The sequence below is a fragment of the Chinchilla lanigera genome, unplaced genomic scaffold (genome assembly GCF_000276665.1).
Source record: "Chinchilla lanigera isolate Chin_1 unplaced genomic scaffold, ChiLan1.0 scaffold00063, whole genome shotgun sequence".
Lineage (NCBI taxonomy): Eukaryota > Metazoa > Chordata > Mammalia > Rodentia > Chinchillidae > Chinchilla > Chinchilla lanigera.
Window position 1 is genome coordinate 9863761 of NW_004955464.1, and position 24144 is coordinate 9887904.

The 24144-nt window shown below is 37.9% G+C and overlaps 1 protein-coding gene across 3 annotated transcripts in view; it reads left to right on the top strand.

The window, feature by feature from the left end:
* Agbl4 (ATP/GTP binding protein-like 4) overlaps positions 1–24144 on the top strand; it is a 1347784-nt gene that overhangs the window by 1016360 nt on the left and 307280 nt on the right. For all 3 annotated transcript variants that reach the window (XM_013521735.1, XM_005398626.2, XM_005398625.1), the window contains exon 6: positions 10982–11021. In XM_013521735.1, coding sequence (XP_013377189.1) covers positions 10982–11021 — 40 coding nt within the window. The remainder of the gene's footprint in view (positions 1–10981; positions 11022–24144) is intronic.

Genomic DNA, 24144 nt, shown 5'->3' on the forward strand with positions numbered 1-24144 from the left:
AACCATGCTAAAACCTTAATGTCCAACATACAAAATATGAAAAGTCAGCTCTCTTTGTAGGAAGTGTAATGAATAAATAATATAATGACAGAGTTCAAATCAACTAGCCAGGCATGGTGGTGCACACCTGTAATCCCAGCACTCAGGAGGCTGAGGCAGGAGGATCATTGAGAGTTCAAGACCAGCCTGGACTACAAAGTGAGCTCAAGGCCAACCTGAACTGCATAGGGAGACCCTGTCCCCCAAAAAAGAAAAAAAAATCAATTAGATGAGCTTTTAAAAAGACAATTAAAGCAAGTAATATACTATATACCTATTATCCTGAACAATATTTTAAAGCTATAATCATCTACATGGCAAGACTTTGTCTATCTCACACACTATTCATAGAAATGTAAAATGGAATGAACCTACTGGAGAGCAATTTGGTGATACGCATCAAGAGTAACAAGAAGGTACATACATCCTGACCCGGTAATTCTACTCTTGAGTACTCATCTCAGAGAACTAATCTAATCCAAATGAAGGGGGAAATTGCATCCAAGCAAATATCTATTTTAATATTATTTATAATACCAATAATAATAGCCTAAGTGTCTTCTATTTAAGTAAACTACGTACTTTCACTAAATGGAACATCAGGAAGTCATTAAAATAATGTGTACAAAGGCTATGTAATAGTTTTGGAAAGCCTTTTATGATATAATGCAACCTAAAATTAACACAATACAGAAAGTAAAGACATCATAGTTATACCATGATCACATCTTTTTAAAACGAATACAACTATTACCTATTATCAGCAGATACTTAGACAAGGACTAGAAAACACCATGGAAGAAAAGTGAATAGCTGTTGGGTGATTGAGATGTATGTATTTTTCTTTTATTTTGATATCATTAATGTTATTTAATAATATTACATACTAAGGAAGGAGTACATTAATGGGCACAGCCTTCATAGTCAGGAGCTCAGTTTTTTGGGGTTTTTTTTTGGGGGGGGTGGTTTTTTTTTTTTTTTTTGGTTTTCTTCGGTACTGGGAATCGAACTCATGACCTTGTGCTTGCCAGGCAGGCATTGTGCCACTGATCTAAATCCCCAGCCCCTAGAAGCTCAGTTTAAATCTTAACTCTATCATTTACTAGTTGTATCATTTAGGCAATTTACTTGCCCTTCCTGAGCTTTGATTTCTTTATTTCTAAAATGGGGTTAAATATCTGCATTATGAGAATGTTATGAAGATAAAATATGTAGACATAAATTAAAAATGTGTTGCACAGTAAATGTCCAAAGAAAGGTTTTAACTTCTTAATAACTTTTCTATAAGATATTTGTCATTTTACAATGATGTATGGTAGATAGATAGACAGATAGATAGATAGATAAACAGAGACATACATAGAGATATTATCAAAGAAGTTAAAACATTTTAGGAAAATAAAGAAGGGAAGAAAAATAAGGGTAGTTCAAGAAATGTTAACTACTACACTTTCCCAGTTTCTGTCTTTGAAAAGTATTATAGTACTTAAGAATATTAAGTATTATTGAGAAATCAGATTGTTCTTCAACAGCAACAAATTAAAAAGAAAACAGAGACATCCCTTCCTCCCTTTACTTACACACGCACGCGTGCACACACACACACACGCACACGCCCATCTCCAATCAGACTTTAAGATGTGTCCCAGGAGACCCAAGAAAATAACATTTTGCTCTTTTCGTGTGCTGAACACATTTGCTTTCCCCACGTAACAAAAGGTATCATTTTGCTTTTAATTATGGGTTGTTATTATGCATTGCTTTTATTTGGCAAAGATGTTTGTTTCAGTAAAATTAATTTAGACAGTTCCATTTTTCAAGCAACAATACCTTCTGTCCCAGGCTTACAAAGAACAATTAGATCTGGATTCTTTCCCCACAACCAAGCTGGCAATTTCTTGTGGAAAGTCATGGTCGATCAGTATGGAATGGAGCTTCCATGAGAGCCAGACAAATGCAGAAAATAGACTTTTATGGCCTGGCACCTTTACTTCCTGGAGTACATATAACTCTGACATTGCACAGAGGCAGTACTCTGGCTGGGCAGGAGCACAGATTAAAGTTACTTCACTTTCAGAGCCAGAAATTTATTCTAAATGTCATGATATTTTTCACAGGAATTCTACAGTTTCATGCAATTCAGCAAACATGACTGAAGGCCTGCTGTGTGCCAAGTATGAAGGTGGGAACCAGAGTCACTGATCCGAATCCCTGTGTCTTGCCTGAGTCAGATGAGTTGCACGGATGATGGAGATACACATCTCTAATACCTGAGGGCAAGGGTGGTACACAAAGTGCTGAGCGAGTGTTGAGGACACACTGTGTCCAACCAGGGCATCCTCAGAGCAGAGAGGGTGGGGGTCATAATGCATGAGAGATATAATATGGGGGGGGGGCTTTCTAAGCATGGGATTTTGGAATTCAAAATAGAAATCATAACAGGTTATGTACAGTTTGCCTGGAGGGTTGAGTCAGGTGCTAGACTAACTAATTTACTAGAAGGGTTCTTAAGCCCTTTTCAAAGTATTTCACTGACTTGCTCACAGTTATTTAGCCAGTGTGTTGTAGAGACAGCCTCAGAGAAGGTCGATTATTGGCCTGTACAGCAAGTAAGTGGCAAAACTGGAGCTACAACACGCAGTTTGTCCAAGTGTTTCTACTCCAGCATTTTACTCAGTCCTTACCACAGTTCTGTGTGGAGTTGTTGTGAACTTCTTTGTACACTTCCTGAATCTGAAGAAGAATGGGAACAAAATAGACTTTGTTAACTACTTATTTGAGTGGGGTAGGATCTTTTTTAGGAGTCAGAACCTCTGAACTCTTCCACCTAGGTAGTCATCTTGATAGTCTCAAAAAGTCTAAAGATATTTTGAATGTTAAGTTTTTCTTTAAAAGCATGAGTTTTATATTCTACCCATATGATGAGAAATGAAGTAGTTTGTCCAGGGGCTGTGAGCTAGGCTTTGCACTCATTGTCTGCTCTTTGCTACTACCATCTCCAGACCTGCAGCATCTTATCTGGTCCAAGTGTTCACACTGCCCCTGAATTTCACCTGTCCCTGAGCTCCCTGATCCTAACCAACTGCAATGTGGAAGGCAGGTCTACTGGGTCTGCACACAGCCCGACTGGTATGTCGCTGCATGAGCTGGCTCAAATCTTTTCACTCAATGCCTCAATATTTCTTTTCTGAGTTACAAAGAAAGGAACTATGTGTGACAACCTCGTGTGTGGGGCAGTTAATTCCTTCTATCTTTATTTTTTTCTACATACCTTCAGTGAGTTTTGTTGTGGTTGTTGTATTTCTTTTACTGTAAACTTCTTCAAATTATTTCTGATTATTTTATTGTGCATTAGGTAACCAAATATATAAAGAAAAAGAGAGACTACAATATTTGAAGCAGGAGCCCTGATAGTCTTAAAAACTGAATGCCAAGCTAAACAAACTCATCATCTCTCAGTGCTACAGGACAGCTGGGATGTCCGACCCATCTACATTGCTTTCCTTCTGTTCTTTCTTAGAAGTTGGGCCTCTGTCCTCTGTGAAAAGTGAAATAGTTCTAATCTTTCAGAGGCTACTCCAATTACCCCTTTTTAGAGGAAGCCCTCTTGTTAACTCCTCATTAAAACCACTTGAAAAAAAAAAAACAACTAAAAACATTGGTATACAAATTACTAAGTAAATATCTCCCTTACCTCCATTTTCCCACCCTACTGCATTGCTTTCCTTAGCATTCCCCCACCCCTGGAGAATCTGTGTGTTTCTACAGAATACACTGACCAACATGATTGGACCTATCTTGCTTTTCTGAAGTTCGGTTCAGAAAATAACAGGTATTTTTCTGTTGTTTTCTAAATTTAAGGTTATATTATAATGTAGAAACTGAGTTTTCAAATAGCACACAAGTCTCATGGAGATTTTGACATCCTTCTTGAAAGCTAAGCTAAGAAATCTACTTAGTCTTATCCAAATTGCAATGGAGATCATTAAATTATTTTAAAATAGTACAAATTTGATTTTAAACTGGTCAATCCTGCAGTCAATGAGGAAGCTAGATTGGATAAGAGAGTTTATAAGCATTGAGTTTAGGGAGAGATCAACGCTACATGAAATATTTCCCAGGGAACGGGCTCTATACTTGGGAATAGAGCAAGATGGGGCCTTGCTCCCCAGATGCATAGAAAGAGACTATGGCTGAGGGAAGGGGGAGACTCAGCAGAGAAGACGGGCTGCTGGAAAGGGAGGAGACTGAGGCCTGATTCCAAATGAGTGTCCCCAGTTCTGGAGGGGCTGCTCCCCAGGTCCTACCTACGATGCTTTCCTCCTAGAGTGATGGGAGAAGGCATGGGAATTACTAGTGTTCTGATTTAAATCATCTCCAGTCCATGCCATGAAAGACTGACATTTCCCCCAAATAGGTACCTCACACAAAATACAGAAAACAAAACGGAACACATAATCAGTGGCTATTCTTTTATACCACACACCGACACACATGGAACCAGCCCTGAGCTCCCAGGGCACCTCATCTCTCCATTCTGTGATGTAATTAGGATGCAGTTGTGACCAAAATGAAAAGTAGTCAGTTTTTAACCTTAGTCCCATGATTACCCACCTAGATGAAGAAGGCCAATTCTGTGTGACCCAGTTCTTGGGTGCCTAAGTGAGAAAAAGAGAGAGACATGAGAAAAATTATGGGGGCAGTACAGGAGTATTGTATGTATACAATGAGAGAAAGCTACAAGGGGCTACAACTGAAGACCGCTTCTAGAGACAAATTCAGTGGGGCCCTGTCTAGTTCTCACCTTTATTCACCACCAAATCACCAAATCTTTATTGAGCTTCCTGTAATGGTTGGACCAGCCTTGAGGGGAGAGAAGAAACCACAGCCCTGCCTTTGGGAAGTGGAGGAGATGGAGGAATGATCAGGCCATGGACTTCCTCCGATAAAGCCAAAGACGAGATCCAGCACAGTGCTGGAGATTGAGAAAGGCCTTACCGAAGAGGTGGCCTGTGAGTTGGGAGCCAAATAACAAAACTTAGCTAGGCAAAGTGGGCTAGACGTGGGGTTGTTAGTCCAGGTGGAGGGAACAGCTTGTGCAAAGGCCTAGAGATGAAAGCACAACAAATGCAGGAACTGCAAGTGGTTCTCCATAGTCTGAGAGGACAGGGAAAAGAAGGCAGGAGCCAGATCCCAGAAACTGTCTGAGAGCTGCTACTCAGTCAGACTTCATCCTATGTTAGGAACCCTGATAAGTTTTAAGGAACCTCATTCCACATTCTACGAATCTCACTCCAGGTGCAACGTGGAAGATGATTTGGAAGAGGCAAGGCCAGCAGCAAGCAGGGAGACCAGTGGGAAAGCTATTGTAAAAGGTTAGGTCCAGATGGTGGGAATTCTAAAAGCTCAGCCCAAGGAAGCAAAGAGTTGGAGCCCACACTCAGAAACTCTAGTTCTCAGCCAATGTGTTCCCCACTTTCCGCGGCCGCCACCTACACTGAATCTTGCGTGTTCTCCCTGCATCTCCTTTCTGTTAGATCACTGGAGGTTAATATGTATTCCTATGTGCTCGTTTAAATAATATAAGAGGAAAACACAGCTCAGAGGTTATAGAATCAAGATTCATACCTTTATCTCTTTAATTTTGAGTTTTGTGATCTTCAAAATGTTTTCAAAACTTGCCAGAGAGACTTCAGAAAAAAAAATCTTCCAGGTTTGATATTCCCTTTAAGAGTCCCCCAGATTCAGAAGTCTTCTTCTACATCAGTAAGCTACAGTTGTTGGGCTTTTCAAACTGTTTCTGGTGACAAAACCGAGTGGTATCCTATAGGTATCTTTTTAGTTAATGCTACTTTCCCTGAAATGGAAAGGATTAGAAACAAAATCACAGTAGTAAGATCAAACATATTATTACAATAAATATATGCAATTTATACTTTTCTACTTCATAATAAAGAAAGGCTCAGCCTGGAACAAAAACCCACAATGTTACAGAAGATTAAAATATACTACATTTGTTTTATATAAATACAATCTTAAGTATACATAGTGAGAAAGATGACAAAAAGCATCAAAATATTAATGATTTTTCCCTTGTAGTGGTAGGATTTCATTTATTTTTTATTTACTCTGAATTTCCTGGAAATTTAAGCAATGGCAAAAATAAGCATGTATTATTTTCACAGGTCCAAAAGTTTTAAAGATATGTTCTTTAACTCAGGACAACCATAGTTTTTGTTAAAAATAACTGAACTTGTAAAAGTTCCAAAATTCCGGGATAAGGTTTCTAGTGAGTCTTGTTTTCAGTATTTCCATCCTCCAAGGTCAGTAGTGAACAGAAGTGGGGTACCATTGCTAATAAGAAAGCATCTGCTGCACTCATGGGGAAGTATGGCTAACTCCTGGGGTTGGGGTACTGGTGGACATTTCCTTAAGCATCCTCTCTAGATGCTCTGGCAATCTCTGTATAGCACTAACAGGACTTACCGCTTTTGGTCTTAGGACCCCCAATTACCATAGCCTTTATAAGATTATGCTCGGCATTCATCATGCAGTAGTTAACACAAAAATGGGTGTTCTGAATGTCCGCTGGCACCACTTTCAACAGAGAAGGCTGGGTGTAAAGCTCATACACAGCGAGGTGTCCACACACATACTCCTGGTCAACCCAACATGGCATAACCATATTCTTCCAGAAGTGTGTGGGATACCACACAGGCACACTTTGGATTCATTTTCCTGTATTTAGGTATCGAATTTCTTTGCCTGAGAAGGGATGTCCTCTCCCCAACCCCAAACATAAATACACACACATGCACAGACACACAGGGAGGGAGAGAGCAAGATGACCACACAGGTAACAGCTCTGTCTGTCTTATTCTGTAGCTTTTGGTTAACTAGTGGTTCAACAGCTACTACGTCCTGTCTGCCTACCTAACCGACCACCCGCCTTACTTTATTTCCTCCAACTAATATTACATATTCTAGCTTCCAGGAGGTTAGTCTATCATTTCCATACAAAAGGCTCAGCCCTCGCCCTGTTCCTCCCCCTCCCCTACCCTTCCTCCTGCCCTTCCCTCGCCCCTCCCCCTTCCCCTCTGCCTCTCCCTCTTCTTTTCCCTGTCATTCATTTGGTGACTTAATATTATAATTTTGTAATCTTTATATGCAGTGTGCCTCCACCTGTTTATGTGATTGTGCATTACTGGTCACATTCCACCCATCATGTCCCTCGTGTTTATGAACGCCGCGCAGTTTCCCAGTGGCAGTCTCAAATGGTGATACTATCCTTGGTAGATTTAGTAATGAAAATTTTCACTTTCACTTCATTCTTTTTATTTTTGAAAGGTTTTGAGGCAGTTATATGACTGTCCTGATTTCTTATCTAAAGACTGTTGCAGAATCATTCGGTAACATAGAATTTTGTTTTCATTTGCGTATAGAACAAGCAGATTTTGCCATTTCAGTTAGAGCTGTGGTTAAACTTGTAGCCTACACTTACTGCTTTTGCCACTAGGTGGTGCACACATATGTTAGCGAACTGTGGGTTAAATGAGCTTGTCTTCCGCCTTAGATTTAATTCAGCACCACTGGGGTGGTACAGATATAGGAAGGACAGCATGGTGATCCTGAGGGGAAAAGCTAAGAAAAGAAGCTCTCTCATAGGAGATGAATAGATTGTTTCTGGTTGACAAAATGGCAGGAGCAAAAACAAAGGGAAGAAAAGCCAAAAACGTGGTAGAGGAAAAGTCTTGGAGAAGGAAGAGCACATTTGTTTTCCATGATAACTCCCATTTAACAGGGTCATTGCCAGGGGCATAGCAGAATAGTTCAATCATTTGAAATAAATGGCATCAAACATTCCTTCCAGGCCTTTGTTCTGGGGACTGGAGGCATAGAGATGAAATGACATAGTTCTGTCCTCAAGTAAGAACTGGTGGGAAAGGTAGGTAAGAAAATAGACAGTTAAAATAGAATGTGATGGAAAAGATAAGTTTTACAAGATGCACTGGAAAAAGAAAGTGTGAAATATTCTTTCTACTCTGGTGGTGGAGGGGAAGATGAGAGTTAGATTAGGGAGTTAGTATATAGAGAAGAGACTTTGTAGACATCTTGAGAGGTCTTGAGTAGTGATCTCCAGGAAGAAGGCAGTCAGAGAACAATATAAGTAAAGGCTCAATTAAGCTCAGCAAAACCTTTCTAAGTGCTACTATATACTTGGACTGATGTAACTAAGATGAATTACAAATGGTCCAGGCCCTTAAGATGCTCCTCATCATGTGAGGACTTGCATATGCATGGATACAGAGAATCTCAGCACAATCTTGTAGCCTAAAATGTGGGTGTTTTTAAATTCTGACTCTTCTAGCCTGAAATGTCCTAATTGCAGAGGTTCTCAGGGAACTCTTTACATGAGAAGAGGGCATACACAAGCCCAATACCTGGTTGTTTCTGATTATTAGAGTGACCAATAATATTTCAGCCTCATTTACTTGTTTTAGATTTGTGAAGATGGAGGCCAGAGATAGTAAGTTACACAAAGCCACATAGAAGAGGTAGGACATATGCCCAAGTGTGTGTGCTGTCAGGTTTACTTCCCATTTTTCTTTACTAGAAGTTGGGCACCAAGTTGCCATTTGGCAATAGTTCTTAATCAGGAATTAGATAGTTTCAGACAAATAGACCTCCTTCACCAACTGTGACCATCACCAAGTTAACCTTACAGAAATAGAAAGACACAATGGATTCTTCCCTCATGTGTGAGGAAAATGACAAGCTGCATAGGCTGGTTTTGGCAAGGGCAGTTCGAGCTGTTTTCCCACTAATCTGGTTTTGTGTTTGGGAGGGGAGGTCATCCGACTCCAGCATTCCTTCTAGGTGGCACATGTGAATGTGGGTTTTATTTCAGTGTGAGCATTTGTGCTCATTATGTAGATCAGTGACATCTTGCAGTTGCATTGTTTACCTGAAAATGTCAAGAGAATGAATTAAGGATAGGCGGCAAAAGAGGTATGTGTGACTGAACAAGCTCTGAAAGGATATACTCCTGAGATGGTCCATGAGAAGTCATAGAAGCAATGGGCATAGTAGATAGATATTAAAGAGATTTGGACTAGGACAGATCACAATTAAATAAAGAGTGAGGGTAACTCAAATACAAAGCAATTTGAGACACGAGTTCTATGAGAAAAAGACAAAGAACTTAGAATATTTAGCCTGCAGAAATAAAAGATCAGTTCTTCAGACCTCCAAACTATTGTCATGGGATGTGGAAGCTAGACCCATTGATGCCCTGGGGAAACAGCATTTCATCCTGCTCAAAGTAGAGCTATCTAACCAGTAAGAAACTGTGCTTTCCTATCAAATAAAGGGACAAAACAGAAACAATTCATACAACTGGTTGTGATATTGCAAAAGGGATTCAAAGTCAAAGTCAATGACTTCTGAGCTCTAAATATGCAGAAGTCTATGAAAATGGAAGAGACAGCTTACGTGAACAGGATCAGATGTTCTACAATGATAACATCAATACTAAACAGATATTTTTTACTGAGAACCTATTAGTACAAGGCACCATGATAAATGAATTATATTCACTGTCATACTTGGATTTTAGAATCAGGATTAGAGTTGATTGAATTCTAATCCTGACCCTGCCATTTAATGAAAATGTGGTCCTCGGTAAATAATTGCTTCTCTCTGAATGTCATGTCATTCCTCTTCACAATACTCACCCTGTAGGATTACCAGGACTATGAAAAGCAATGATACATCAAAGTATCTAGTATTGTGCCTAGCCTTTAGTAGGTACTCAAAAAATATTGCTGCATTCCATTTTCTGCTCAACCCAAAGTTCAGGAAGCCATTCTTGGAGAGGGGTATGATACAGGAGAAAACGCAGATGAGGTAAAATGTTGCAGATCATCCCTCAGATGAAATGCCAGCTGATCAAAAGCACATGTAATTTAAAGTCTCTGTCAGTGGTTTCCAAAGCAGAGTTTGGACCCTTTTATGAAAATAAAATAAATAATGTCAGTACTACTTATGGAAAATCACACCTAGGAAAGAGCAGCAGGCAATAAGAAGACTGGGGCTTAAAGAATTCCGACTGTAGTCTTCAAGGGAAACACTCATTGCTACCCAACAGGAGCCTCCTGTACCCACTTCTCTAAACTCAGGTTCCATGACATCCAATCAAGCACAGACCTTCCCAGTAGTTATTTCGTGAAAGGGGACAGGCCTTTTGAGATACTGATCATCTCATTCCTTGGGATAACCAAGACCCGGTTTCTAAAAGCACATGCAATCTTATCCATGTAGCCTAGTATGCTTGATAAATATTTTGTAGGAAGGTTGTGTGGTACAAAAGGATAAAGAGTAAAAGAAGAAACAGTTCTATCATTGGTAATTGAAATTGTGATAGCACTGTCAAGTACGCTCAAAAAATAAGCCAATCCAGAAGAATCTTGGTTAGAAAGGAATTACTGAAGGGTGACAATAACACAAGTACTAGAGGCGAAGACGGTTCTCAGTATATCAGATACTCAACCAGTGCAATCAGTGTGAATTAAAACAAATCCAAGGTCATCTAGTACAGAAGAATAGGAAAAGGGCTGCAGGTAGGTGACTGGAAAGGGACTTTCTCTGTGGCCCTGGGTAAGCCACATTCCTCTCAGGCTTCCTTTTTCATACCTGTAGTGTAGGTTAGACTGGAAGCACTCTAAGGCCCTCTCAGCTGTGACCATCTGTACTTTCAAGGACAAGGAAAAGTCCATCCATTCTCCTTTGCTCTAGGCTGCATGGCCTCCCAGCAGAACTGTGACTGAGCACCACGTTCTGTACAATTGACCCTGCTCTCATTCTGCATGTCTGTCCTGACCTGCTAAGCACAAGTTTGGCTCTGGCTCAAATCAGTGCTCTTACAGTGTGTTTTCTTTTGCAGCAACAACGGCAGCTTGACCTTCTGACGATAACCAGCCCTGGTGAGTAGGGTGTTCTGCTTTGGTTTCTATGTTTTCTGAATGATGCCTTTTTACCTATCCAAGTGTAATCCCTGCTCTCCTTCTCTTCCTCCCTGAATGAACAGCAGAATTTTTGTGCCATGAATGACCCATGACCCTTCCCTCTGCCACTCAACTCGGCAGATGGTGAGCTGATGCGCTGGCTATCAATGTATATTTAGGACCAAATTCTTCCAAATCATTCATTGTACTCAAATGTTAAGGAAGTAATCTGGTCTCCTGAGAAGCAAGTTTTAAAATCACAAACAGGGAACTGCATGAAAATAAGTTCATGTAGAAAGAACAGACTGAAAATGTTCCTAGCATGGTTGGCTATGTTGAGGGTTAAGATGACTTTCATCTCTCACCTGTAGGGGAAAGTAGGTCCCCCAGCGAAGCTGTGGCCATGGGATTAAACCTGGAAATGTATAGTTTTGTCAAAGAGGTATTTTATTGCAGTGCTGGAACTTGAGGCAAAATTGGATAATAGATAATAATTCTCTCTAGGGCCAAGGGGATGATGATGTCAGCAGGGTTAGTTAGCAATTGCAAGTTTGTGTGGTAGCTCGTCTTTATCCACAGGTGATAGTAGAAAAAGAAAAAAATTAACAGTCCTGGTGACTACCTGCTGTGCTAGAATTAACACTTTGGTTACTGAGCTTTACAGAGATAAGCTCCTGGTGGAGAAGTCAGTGTGGAAGAGTTGTCATACAGTAAGTAGGGTTGGGTGGAGAGAGAGGACTTGAAGAATGGCTAATTACTGATAAATATTGAAATGTTTCAGTATCTTAGTACCAATTTGGCTGAACTATGTCAGCCTTGTTTTCCATAGAAACTGCCATGCTAGTAGCCAGGGACTATTAGTTGGCTCACTTTCAAAGAGGTCAAGAATTTGCTCTCTTTAGGAACTATCCTTGCATAAAACTTAGTTCTCTGAGTTGCATAACTGAGGTATAGGACAATGACTGTAAAAGGTGAACCCATTCAGTTCAAGTGGCCTTACTATATTTTAAGCTGAGAGCTCTTTGAGCTTGAGACATTAGAAAACAAATATGAACTTGTTTGAAAAATGTCTACTTTGTCCCATACAATGAGCTCTGTTTGACATATATATGATTAACATTTATGGAAATTGAAAATCTTGGGCTGACATACTAGAGTGGCTCGCTCCTGAGACCTTGCATTTTTTTCTACCATTTCAATCTCTTGCTTGATGAGCTGCTTTTGCAACTTAAGAAATCTTTCTCAAACTGGATATAACACTCTCCCGTATTTACTTTTAAAATTTGTCAAGTGTCATGTCATATTTATGCCTTTATGTTATATCAGTTAGGACCAATCTTTGTGTCTGATATGAGCTAGAAATTTAATTATTTTAATTACTTCTGGATAATTGATTGTTTCAGCTCTGTCCAACAACTAGTCCATCCTTTTTCCCATCTATCAGCAATCACACTTCTGTGACATTGATTTTCCTGTACACAATCTGTTTCTGAGCTCTGTCTATACTACTCCACTGGCATACTATCATATGCTTCATCAACTCCACACTGTCTTCTTTATAACATGTGCAAATTTTCATAGTATTTATAATTGAGATGAACATACTGTATCTATCTCCCTTTCCTTTTTATATTTATCCTTTAAAAGTGGCAATTATATATTTTAAATTATATTTCTTAAGCACAATGTAATAATCTCTAAATTATGACAAGAGAATTTAACCTATTGTAATTATAGGAACTGATATTTTGGGGTAGATTTCTATCACCATATTTGTACTTTCTATTACTCATTTTCTTGTTTTCTTTTCTCTTTTCTTTTTGAGTGTTACATATTACCTGCTTTTTCTACAGCGTCTGTAGAGTTGGATGCCATAGATTTTATTTCTAAACTTAACCCCTTAAGTATAGGCTTAACATTACCTTTGCTTACAAAGTAGACAGTTATTCAGAACTTTTCCCATTCATCCAACCAAAGAAGATCCTTAAAACACCCTCATCACTTACTGAACTCTGCTTTGTCATGGCCTGTTCTTGTATAGACTTTTAAGTTCAACTTTTTCCAAAAAGACAAAAGAAGCATTATTATTACAATTATTACCAAATGAATGTTTCCTACACAGCATATGAATGTTTATGTTCTCTCTGTATTGTATTTCAAGCCTGTCCTATCAGTATGCACCCTTTAGTATCTATCTTAGTGTAAATCTAGGAGTAACTCTCTTAACCTTCATTTTAACTTCTCTCTGAAATGATTATTTGGCTAAGTATAAATTCTAATTTTAGGAGAGCTTTCTTTCCCACTTTGAGGATTTTGTTCACTGTCTTCTCATATCCATAGTAGCTGGTGAGAAGTCTGCCATTTTATAAATTTTTTTAGGAAAGCTCTTTTTTCTAAGGTAGGTTTCAAGATTTTTTTTTAATCTTAAGGGTTTTCCTTTTACATGTGTCTAAATGTGAATTTATTTTTATTTATTTATTTTTTGATACTCTGAGTATGCTTTCAACTGAAAATAATATGTGCCTTTATTTAGTTATAGAAATTTTTGTAAATTACCTCTTCAAATATTGCCACCATTCCTTTGGTTCTCTTCTCTAAGAATTCCTACTAGGGAAAGGCTAAATCCTATCAAGTGGGTTTCCGTTTTTATCATTTATATCTTACTGCACTGATTCTGAGTTTCTCCCAAGTAATTTGGATATTTAAATTCATGTTTCGAACATGTCTCATCTAGAATTTTTTCTTTTTCAATACCTCGATAACTCTATTTTTCATTTCCATGATTTCTAATTTTGTTCATATCCACCTGTTCTTATTTTATTTCTGCCTATTCTGTTTCATAATTTCTAGTTCTGTTTTAATGTCTTCATTTGTTTCTTTGAACATCCTCAATATGCTTATTTTAAAATCTTTGTTCCATAAAATAAGTTTCATCTGGAGAGAATTCAAGTTCCAATTGTTGATTTTGTTAAGTATCATTTTTAACTTTCAATTTCTTCATGTATTTGGAAGTTTTAATTTGTAGGATGACTTTGAAAAAGAGTTTTTCATATTTTCTTTCTCTTCCCCCCACCTCCTTCAAACTCCTACTGTGTTCACATATCCCCTTTGGATATTTTCTCAGTTGTACCTACCTGGTAAAAAAAAATATAGGGAATATAACAGATCCAAAGATAAAAAAAAAATCGGGATGACTTAACATTGCTTCCAGCTTCTGAATCTATATTCCTCATCTTCTGGCCTATAATGCGTAGGTGTTTTCTCCTAAAAGTTATGCAACAACCTTTTTTCTAGGTTTTTTCCATGGCAGGAATCCCAACCCAAGGTCTTTGCTCCAAACAGGAAATTGTCTCTGATCTTCTTCTCCTCAAGAACACTTTGTCTCCTTTCCTGCATAGGAAGCAAACATCTCACTGTGACTGCCATCATCAACATCTAGATCTTAGCAACTCAGCTGCTTCACAGTCACTTGCCCTTTTGTACCTTTGTCCACTTCAGCAATGTGGTGATGTCTCTCACAATGGAACCCAACTGTACTATATCATCTCCTTTTCATATATTATCAAAAATTACTATTAGAGAAGAATAATTGGACCTATTAAAGCATGAGCTTATTTTGTCATTTGATCCAGAAACTCAACTATAATTTCTTCTTTAATTTTTAGAACGTTTGTTCACCTATAACCTCCTCAATAAAAGATAGACATATTGAGAAATTATTCTTTTCCTGTCCAAGTAAGACCTTTAATCTCTAGACTGAGGAGGGAGACTTTTTTTGCATGTGCGTACACAAATTATATAGATACTTTTTAAATGAAGTTAGAATGATATTATATAATCTATTTTTAAATATAGTATGAACATCTGCCAATGTTATTAATATTTTCTAAGAGGGAATTTTATATGGCTGAAAAGCATCCTATTATATTTTTAAATTCTCCTATTGCTCTATATTATCTCCAATTATTTAATTTTCTATAACACCACAATAAAGACTGTTGTGCCCATCTCTAAGTATTTCTTTAGGAAAAATTCTAGAAATAGAATTACTGAAGTAAGGGTATGTATCATTCACTAGGTATGACACTAAAGTAACAACATCAAAATTACAGAAGCTCAAAACAAGGTACACGTTCTTTAAGGACTGTAGTCAGCTCTGCTCTACTTTGACACCCAAGCTGACCATGCACCCCTATTTGGAACATTGCCAGGCATCTTAATTTGTTTCTGAAGAAAATTTTACTGTCAGTGGTGTATTTAGGTGGCAATTGCAGAGACATCTGTGACAGTAGGGAAGATAGACCAGAACAGGGAAAAGGGCAAGAGAGGTTCATTATCAAACAAGAGAGCACACAGTGACCTCTGGTATCACAGAGAGCAGCTACACTTAACCCTTCTGAAGAACCCTGGAAGTCAGTGTAGACAAGAAGCCTCAGGCTTATCCTTTTGAAGGCCAAAAGAGTAGGAGTGGGTTAGAGATGTTAATTCTCAGACATTTCCAGTTTGCTCCGTGTATGGACATGGCAGGTTCTGATGGTCAGAGGGAGCCCTCGGGATGAATTTGCATGAACAATTGGAAGTTATTTAACATGTACAGAAATAATAGGTGCTAAGGGAATAGACGGGATTACGAGGTGGCCCTGACAGCACTTGTCATGTTGGTCACCATGGCAGAGGGAAAGGAGAAAGATGGTAAGCCATGCTCTGCTCTTAAAAACTCTTAGAAGAGCTGGCTTCTGTCCAGATTTTCTTGATCAAAGCATGTCGCATGGCCACCCCTAAATTCAATAGGTTATAACGGTATACTTTTTTCACATGGAAGAGACACTGCAGGGAGAACAACTAGAATACTTGGCAATGACCAATAGACTTTATCACACATCTAGGGAGATTTGAATATTCTCACCATCAAATTAAAAGTGATGGTCATAACTATTTTCAAAGAAATCTTTTGAGGGGTGGTGACAGTGATTTTTTTAAAATGTTATTAGTACATGCTAGTATTACATGATGATGGAGTTTGGGGAAGTTAGCACATGCGTTTAACATGTCTCAATCGATTTCAGTCCCATTTCCCCTTCACTTTTCTCCTCGTTCTCATTTACCCACTTCTTTGTCTCCAGAAGTCTACATTATGGTTGCCTGTCCTCTCTTCTGTCTTTTAATTCTTCATTTATTCATTTATACATTTTAAGTTTCTCAGGTAAGAGAAATCATGCAATAATATTTGAGTTTCTGATTCTGAGTCATTTCACTTAACACAATGGCCTCTAGTTCATTTTCCTGAAAATGACATGATTTAATTCTTCTGGATGGTTGAGTAATATTCCATTTTGTATATATGCCATATTTTCTTTGTCCATTCATCAATTGACAAGCATCTGTGCTATTTTCACAGCTTAGCTATCGTGAACTGTACTGCTATAAACCTGAGTGTGCATGCAGCACTGTAGTATGCAATCCTTCACTCTTTCAGGAATATTCCCAACAGTGGTTTCTCTGCATCAGATAGTATTTCCATGTTTAGTCTTTTGAGGAATTTCCATGCTGATCTGCATAGTGGTTGTACCAGTTTACATTCCCACCAACAATGCAGTAACGTTCCTTTTTCCCCTGCATCTTCACCAGCATTCATCATCTTTTGTATTCTTGGTGATGGCTATTATGATTGCAGTGAGATGGAACCCAAGTGTAGTTTTAATTTGCATGTCTCTGATGGCTACAGATGTTAAATATCCTCACATACTTTTTATATCAAAACTTTACTGAGCTATAATTTATGTATCATAAAAGTCAGCCTTCAAGGTGTACAATTTAGCGGGTTTCAGTACATTTACACAGTTGTACAGCTATCATCACTACCCAGCTCTAGAACATTATTATCATCCTGAATAAAAACTTCATATCAATTGATGATCATTACTCATTTCTCTTTTCTCATAGTCTTGGAAACCAGTAATCTACTTTCTGTTTCTATGAATTTGCCTGATATGGACACTTTATAAAAATGAGATCATAACATAGCTTGCCTTTTCTGACTGGGTTTTTTTTTTCTTAGCATTAAGATTATAAGTTTCACTCCTTTTGTAAACTTATCAATATTTAATTATTTTTTATTGCTGGATAATATTCCATTGTGTGGGTGTAGCCCACTGGGGTTGATAGACATCAGAGTTGTTTGCATTTCAGGCTGTTATGAATAATCTGTTATGAACATTTTGTACAACTTTTTTGTGTGGGCATATGTTTTTAGTTCTCTTGGATATATACCAAGGAATAGAATTGCTGATCATATGGTAAACTTTAGGATAAACATTTTGAGAAACTGCCAAACTGTTTTACAAAATAATCATAGCATTTTACATTTCTACTAGCAATATAGGGAAGTTTTAATTTCTCCACCTTCTCTCTGACACTTGTCATTGTCTGTCTTTGTGAGTACAGCCATCCTAATGGGTGTGAAATAGTAGCTCCTCACTTCTATTTGCCTTTTCCTAGTGTCCAGTAATGCTGACCGTATTTTCATGTGCTTATGAACCATTCATCTTCTGTGGAGATATGTCTTTTCAAATTATTTGTCTTTAGTTATTTTTACTAGGCTTGTATTTGTCTTTTTGTTATTGAGCTGAGAGAAAGAAAGAAAGAGTGAATTCTGGTTGGAGTTTTATCAGATATATGATTTGCAATTCATTTCTCACTTTCTTTGGATTATCGTTTCACTTTCTTGATGTATTTAAAGCAGAAAAGATTTTAGTTTTGATGAAGTCAAATTTACCCAGTTTTCTTTTTATTGCTTATATTTTTTGTGTCACATCTAAGAAACCATTGCCTAATCCAAGGCCCAAAAGATGTACTTGTGTGTTTTCCTCTTAGTGTTTTATAGCTCTAGCTCCTACTTTAAGGGGTTTGATACATTTGGAGTTAATATTTCTATATCATGTGAATTAGGAGCTCAGATTCGCTCTTCTGCATGTGGATGCCAGTTTTTCCAGCACCATTTGTTGAAAAGATTATTTTCCCACTGAATTGTCTTACCACACCTGTCAAATGGTCATAGTTTTTTGATGGTACAGACTAAGAGGATGGCATTTAGGAAATATCCACATGGCTATGTGAGGCCCTTTATGTATATTTTTCACACAGTTCTCACTATACCATAAGGCAGATATCATCTTTCCTGTTTTGCAGATAAGCCAACCAAGCTGCCATGAGATTAGATGAATTGTCTGCATGAACATAGTGAAAAAATGACTAAGGTTCAAATCCATATCTGTCTGATTTTAAATCCTTTACCTGTTCTACTACTAGATACACACAATTAGCCCTTGGATTATTTTTAGCCAGACAGAATTCCAGCTGACCCACTTCGCTGGGGACAAGAGAGTCACTGGAGCTTTTCCACTAAGTAATAACGGAAGAAATAATAGATTTCCTAAGGTATTACAGAAACCTCCAAGAAAAGAATCACAGCTAAATGTGTTCCTGATTTCACACCTCCACAAAGTTCGTTATCCCCTCTTCTACTCGTTAAAACAAACGCTTATATTAAATGGTGATGGGCTGAACCTGCTGGCTATTATTTGACAACATTGGGCTTTGTCTGCAATTAAAGTCCACAGGATATAAAATAAGCCCTTTAGAGACAAAAGGAACAAGAAAGGCAGAACTAGTCATTCTTCCTTGCATGCAGCCATTTTCAGAGCCTACACAAGTCCTGTGGAGCTAGTCTGGAAGCACAGTGGATATTTGTGGAGGAGATGGCTCAAAAAAATGCCTACACATCATTAAGAACAGCTTTAAAAACATCTTTAGAGAAGAAAAATAAATTACTTCTAGTCCCGCAGCCTTAGCACAATGCAAAACCTAATTTTATTTATGCATTTTCCTTTTCAGTTCTTGTCTATATGCAGAAACATTTACATAATTGCAATCACTGTAAGTTTTTATATACATCTTTTTTCACTTAACATTATTTCATAAACAGTCTCCATGTTGCTATGTAGTTTACATACTTACCATCTTTTTATAATTACTTTCTCTATTAAAAGATTGTACATACCCATGGTGCAAACTTTAAGGAACACAGAAAAGTTGTAAAGATGAAAATATCAGTTATCTTCCAAAGGCAAAAACTATTTAATATTTTAATATATTTACTTCTTTGCCTTTTTCTATGCATATTTAATTTTGTTTTACATAGATGAGATCATATGTAATATAATATTTTATCTTGAATTTTCACTTAATATAAAAACATATTTTCTTCTGTCAATTATGTTGGGTGCTTAACTTGATTATTAATCTTTTTTTTTTTTTGGTTTTTTCCCGGTACCAGGAATCAAACTCAGGACCTTGCGCTTGCCAAGCAGGTGCTGTACTGCTGTGATAAGCCCCCAGCCCCTGATTATTAATCTTATAAATAATTTTTCAACATGTGATTATGCTTTTGTCCACATTTTAGGTTATTATCCTAACTTAGATTATTATGGATAGACTTACTAGACCTATAAACATTTTATAGCATTTCAAAGGCACATTAATTCTTAAAGGCTTTCATAGTTTCCATCTTTTATCTGTAGCCTGATTTTTTTAAAAAAATTCACTATTGTGCATATTTCAGATATTTTACTCTTATAAATAATGGCCATGAAATCATTTGTGAAAAAAAGTTTTTAGTTATTTTGCATAAGTCTTTTATGTTAGTAATTTTGGAAATGGAATTATTTGGTCCAAGAGCATAAATATATTTAAGGAATTATTAAACCTTATTACCAACTTATTTTTTAAAAAATTTGCATCAATTTATACTCTTACCTCCCTTCCCCAACCACCATCACCCATGTCAACAATGAAAAACATCAGCATTGAGTGTTACTCAAAAGATTTATTAAATTTGAGTAACAAACTCTAATATCTGACACCTAGATACAGGCAAAGAGAAGCATGCTTGTTCTTATAGTCCCTGGGAGGTAAAGTAAGTAATGTGTTCCCTGAGTATTTGTTTTAGGAAATCCATGTAGGGTGCCATATCCCAGCACTCAGCTCAGGGAACCCGTAAGAAGGGCTCAGGGGTCATACTTAGGAACATCATGTGATAGGCTGACCTCTGAGAAGATGTGGCACCTAAAGCCACGGTAGCTGATCAGCATGAGGAAGGTCAGGTAAGGACACAGCTGGCAACGCCTTGCCTATTAGGCTGAATGCATGCCCTATGCCTTAAGAAACTGCAATTGAAGTCACATGGGCTAAAATTAAGGCACCAGGACTTTGTAAGTAGAATTCTTCAATCTTAACCTAAATTAGCTTAAGCAAAAATACACAACTCCTTGGCTCACGTAAATGAATAATCCAGAAATAAAGCTGACATTTTATGCATCTTGATATAGGGCTCAGCGGACATGGTCTGTTTTTCATCTCCTCTTAACTTGTTTAGAGTCAAATCCATTCCCGGGCCACATGTGGTCTCACAATGACTGAAGCAGCTGCAAACTTTACATTCTCCTAAATTCTAGGCCAGTATGAAAAAGCAAGAGGAACTTCTTCAAAAGTTTCAGCACAGTATGTATAGTTTCTCATTTTGTGACTGAGTCATTATGAACCCATCTCTGAATATCTATGTCCAGGGAAATCCATTGTCCTGATTGGCTGAGAGTTGGGTTATAAACACCACTCCTGAAACTATGAGATAATTTGAGGCTTGGTGTTACTTGGAAATGGCCCAAGATCATTTGAAATTTGGTAATACCTATCTCTATCACCCAACAAAGCTAACTATGTGAATCATAATCTCTGAGATCAGGACACACACAGATCTCCTCTGCTGTACCGCTTCTATCCAAATGGCTGGGTACAGCAGGAGCTCCATGGCCAGAATTTCTGGGCAGTGGCAGGACTTATCATCAGGTGGAAGTAATATAATATTCTGGACCTGAAAGAAAGCTTTCCTGGTTAAAGCCAGATGCATAGCAGTGGCAAAAAATATAGAAAGCAAGCACTAGGCCCTGGAATAGAAGACCACAAAGATGAGGACCTGTACTCACCAGATATGGAGCAGGATGACAGTCTTAGGTGGGATTCAAGAAAACAGTGAAAGTTCGGAAACCAGGCAGATCTGGGTTCCAATCTTAGTTCCATTATTTCTTGACCCCATGTCATTAAGGAAGTCATTTTATTACTCTGGGGCTTACTTTTCCATCAAGCACAGATGATAGCACTTATTTCATAGGTATGGAATGGAGATCATGTGAGGCCTACATGGTGATACAGCCTCCAGGATATTATTATTACCGTGAAAACATCATTCACATTACAGGACAGAACAGAAGCTCTGTCAATAACAATAGCTCTGTCTTTACAGAGAAAGATGAAAACTTATCTGGCCTTAGCTGGCAGGACGCTGGTTCTGATTGATTCAGGGGCTGAAGGTCTAAACCCCCAGGCTGAAGGTCTGCAGCAGTGTAAATCCGCAGTATGGGGCATAGTTTACACATTTTGTAGAGCAGCACACTATACCAGAGCCTAAAGCACTGCAGTTGGAGACGCTGAGACTCGGCCAGGAAATTGACAGATCTTATAAGAATTAGAAGGTAAAGGAGAAAAACACAAATTTTCTAGTTGACTGGTACTAATTATTACTTACTACATGTTATTATTATGTATTTAAATTCTACTTTTTCCATATGCAGTTTGAATTTGTGAAAACCTATTCACTTTTCCATACTTTTCTTCCATTTTACTATCTGTAAAAAGAAAGATAATAGCAATACTTAGAGTTTTCTGAAGATGAATTATGATCTGTGTAAAGAGGCTAGCATCATAAAGTGTACACCTAGCAGATTTGACATAAACAGATTTGACTGTTTTGCTGTATTGCAAATTACCCCAGACCTTAGCAGTTTCAAACAACAAAAAAGATTTACCTTTATTTATCCGACATAGTTCTTGGAGGTCAAAAATCTGGTACCAGCTTAGCTGGGTGGTTTTGGTTCAGGGTCTCTCATGAATTTACAGTTTTGTTTTGTTTTTTGTCTTTTTGAGACAGGGTCTTGTTATGCAGTTCAGGCTGGCCTTAAACTCACTTTGTAGCCCAGGCTGGCCTCAAACTAGCAACAGTCCTCCTGCCTCAGCCTCCCAAGTGCTGGGATTACAGGCGTGCACCACCATGCCTGGCTCATGAATTTACAGTTAAGGTGTCAGCCAAAGTTATAGTTCTTTAAAGGCCCAGTGGGCCTGGAGAACCATCTTTCAGGATGACTCATTCACATGAATGAAAGGTTAATGTTGGTTTTTGCAGAAGGCTGTATTTCCTTGCTACATAGATTTCTCTATAAGGTTGCTTTTGAGCAACCTTAAGGCAGCTGACTTCCTTCAAAGTGACCAATCCAAGAAAAAATAACATAAAAACTGAAAGAACTTTTATGCTCTAGCCTGAGAAGTCTCTATCATTTAGAGACATATTGAAGTCTCTATCGATAGATTATCAATCTATCATTGGATAATTGCCTATTAGTTATATAAGCCAGCCCTATGAGCCATGGGAGGAAACAGTAAACCCCAGGCTGTGAGTACTAGAAAGTAGGAATCATTCAAGGGACCTTCAGGATACTCACTTGGCTACCACATACCTTGTCTCATTCTTCCAAGGATCTTCTTTCTTCTCTCATAACACATGGATAATGCCCTAGTTTTCAGAGACTGGCATAAATTTCAGAAAAAAAAGATTTTGAAAATTGCCCAGGTCCTATTGCTTCCATAAATAAATAGCAAAATTTGTCCATCACAATTTTTCTATCCTGACATAGACCTAAAATCATAAGGATCTTTGCACTGGTCACAGATCAGAAATATCTTTGACCTGCTGAACTAAGAAGAATAAGATTCTCTCATTTAAGAAAAGAAGGTTGTGCTCCAATTTCTAGTTCCCAGTTTACATCATAGCCCTGTGCACATTTGACAAATGGTGTGGGGCTGCTGCTGAGTTAAGGCAAGGTGTAATCCAAGTACAGGTACTTGAAATTCCAAGAGATGAAAGACCCAGAGGCATATCATAGAGGAGATGTAGAAAACATCATCAGAAAAAATGATGAGCATAGGCCAGAGGAGTGAGGGGGTTTGCTCCTCAGAGGATTTAATGGCCTGGCATTACCAGTGCTTACTCAGCACTATTAGGAACAGAAGAGTAAAGAATCTCTGACCAAAAAAAATCCTGGAATTCAGTTGAACGTTTGGAAGTAGAGAGACCAAGCTTCAAATCCTACCCCTACCCTTGACTCTTAATGTTATTTTGGACAAAATAACCTCAAAAAGTTACAGACCTTTCATCCTTAAAATGGTATTAGTGCTAGTGATCTCATAGATTTTCTGGGAATATTAGATGAGATAAACTACGTATCTGGGCAAGATAGGAACCTTGGAACTATTTGTTGTGGAAAAGAGGTAAACCAAAGTTCATATCAAAATAATAGGAGAAGAGCAATAGTTAACACATTACATGTTGCTATCTTTAAAGTTGCTCAGGGTACAAGATATGGGCACAAAAATTTCTCCAGTCATATTAGCGCAAATCTTCCTTTCTAATGAACTAAGAGACCCTGAGAGTATAACTGACTTGCATTTTTCCCTTTTCTGTGCTGTCCTTTCCACTTTCACCCATCCTAGCTTCTTTTTCCTTTTGAACAATTTCTCCCCATTTCACAATATCTATTGTATATTTTAGAACTTATTTACTTTCAGTTTCTCACACCAAGAAGACAATATAATGTTTATACATGTAGGTCTGATTTATTTCACTTATGAGTATGGTCTCCAGTTGTATCCATTTTCTTATAAAAGTCTCAAGTTTATCCTTCTTTATGGCTGAGTAGTACTCCACTGTAGAAAAAGACCAATTTTTAAATCTATTCTTCAGTTGATGGGAATTTGGGTTGTGTCCAAGATTTAGCTATTACAAATTGTGTTTCTGTAAGGGATACACATGTGCACACTGTGGTATGATGTTTTTAATAGACCAGTGTATATCACCAGGAACTGTTGATGTTACCGGAAGTCCTTCTTTGAGGATGGTCACCACTGCTATGTTATTTTTTTTTTCCTTACTGACCCA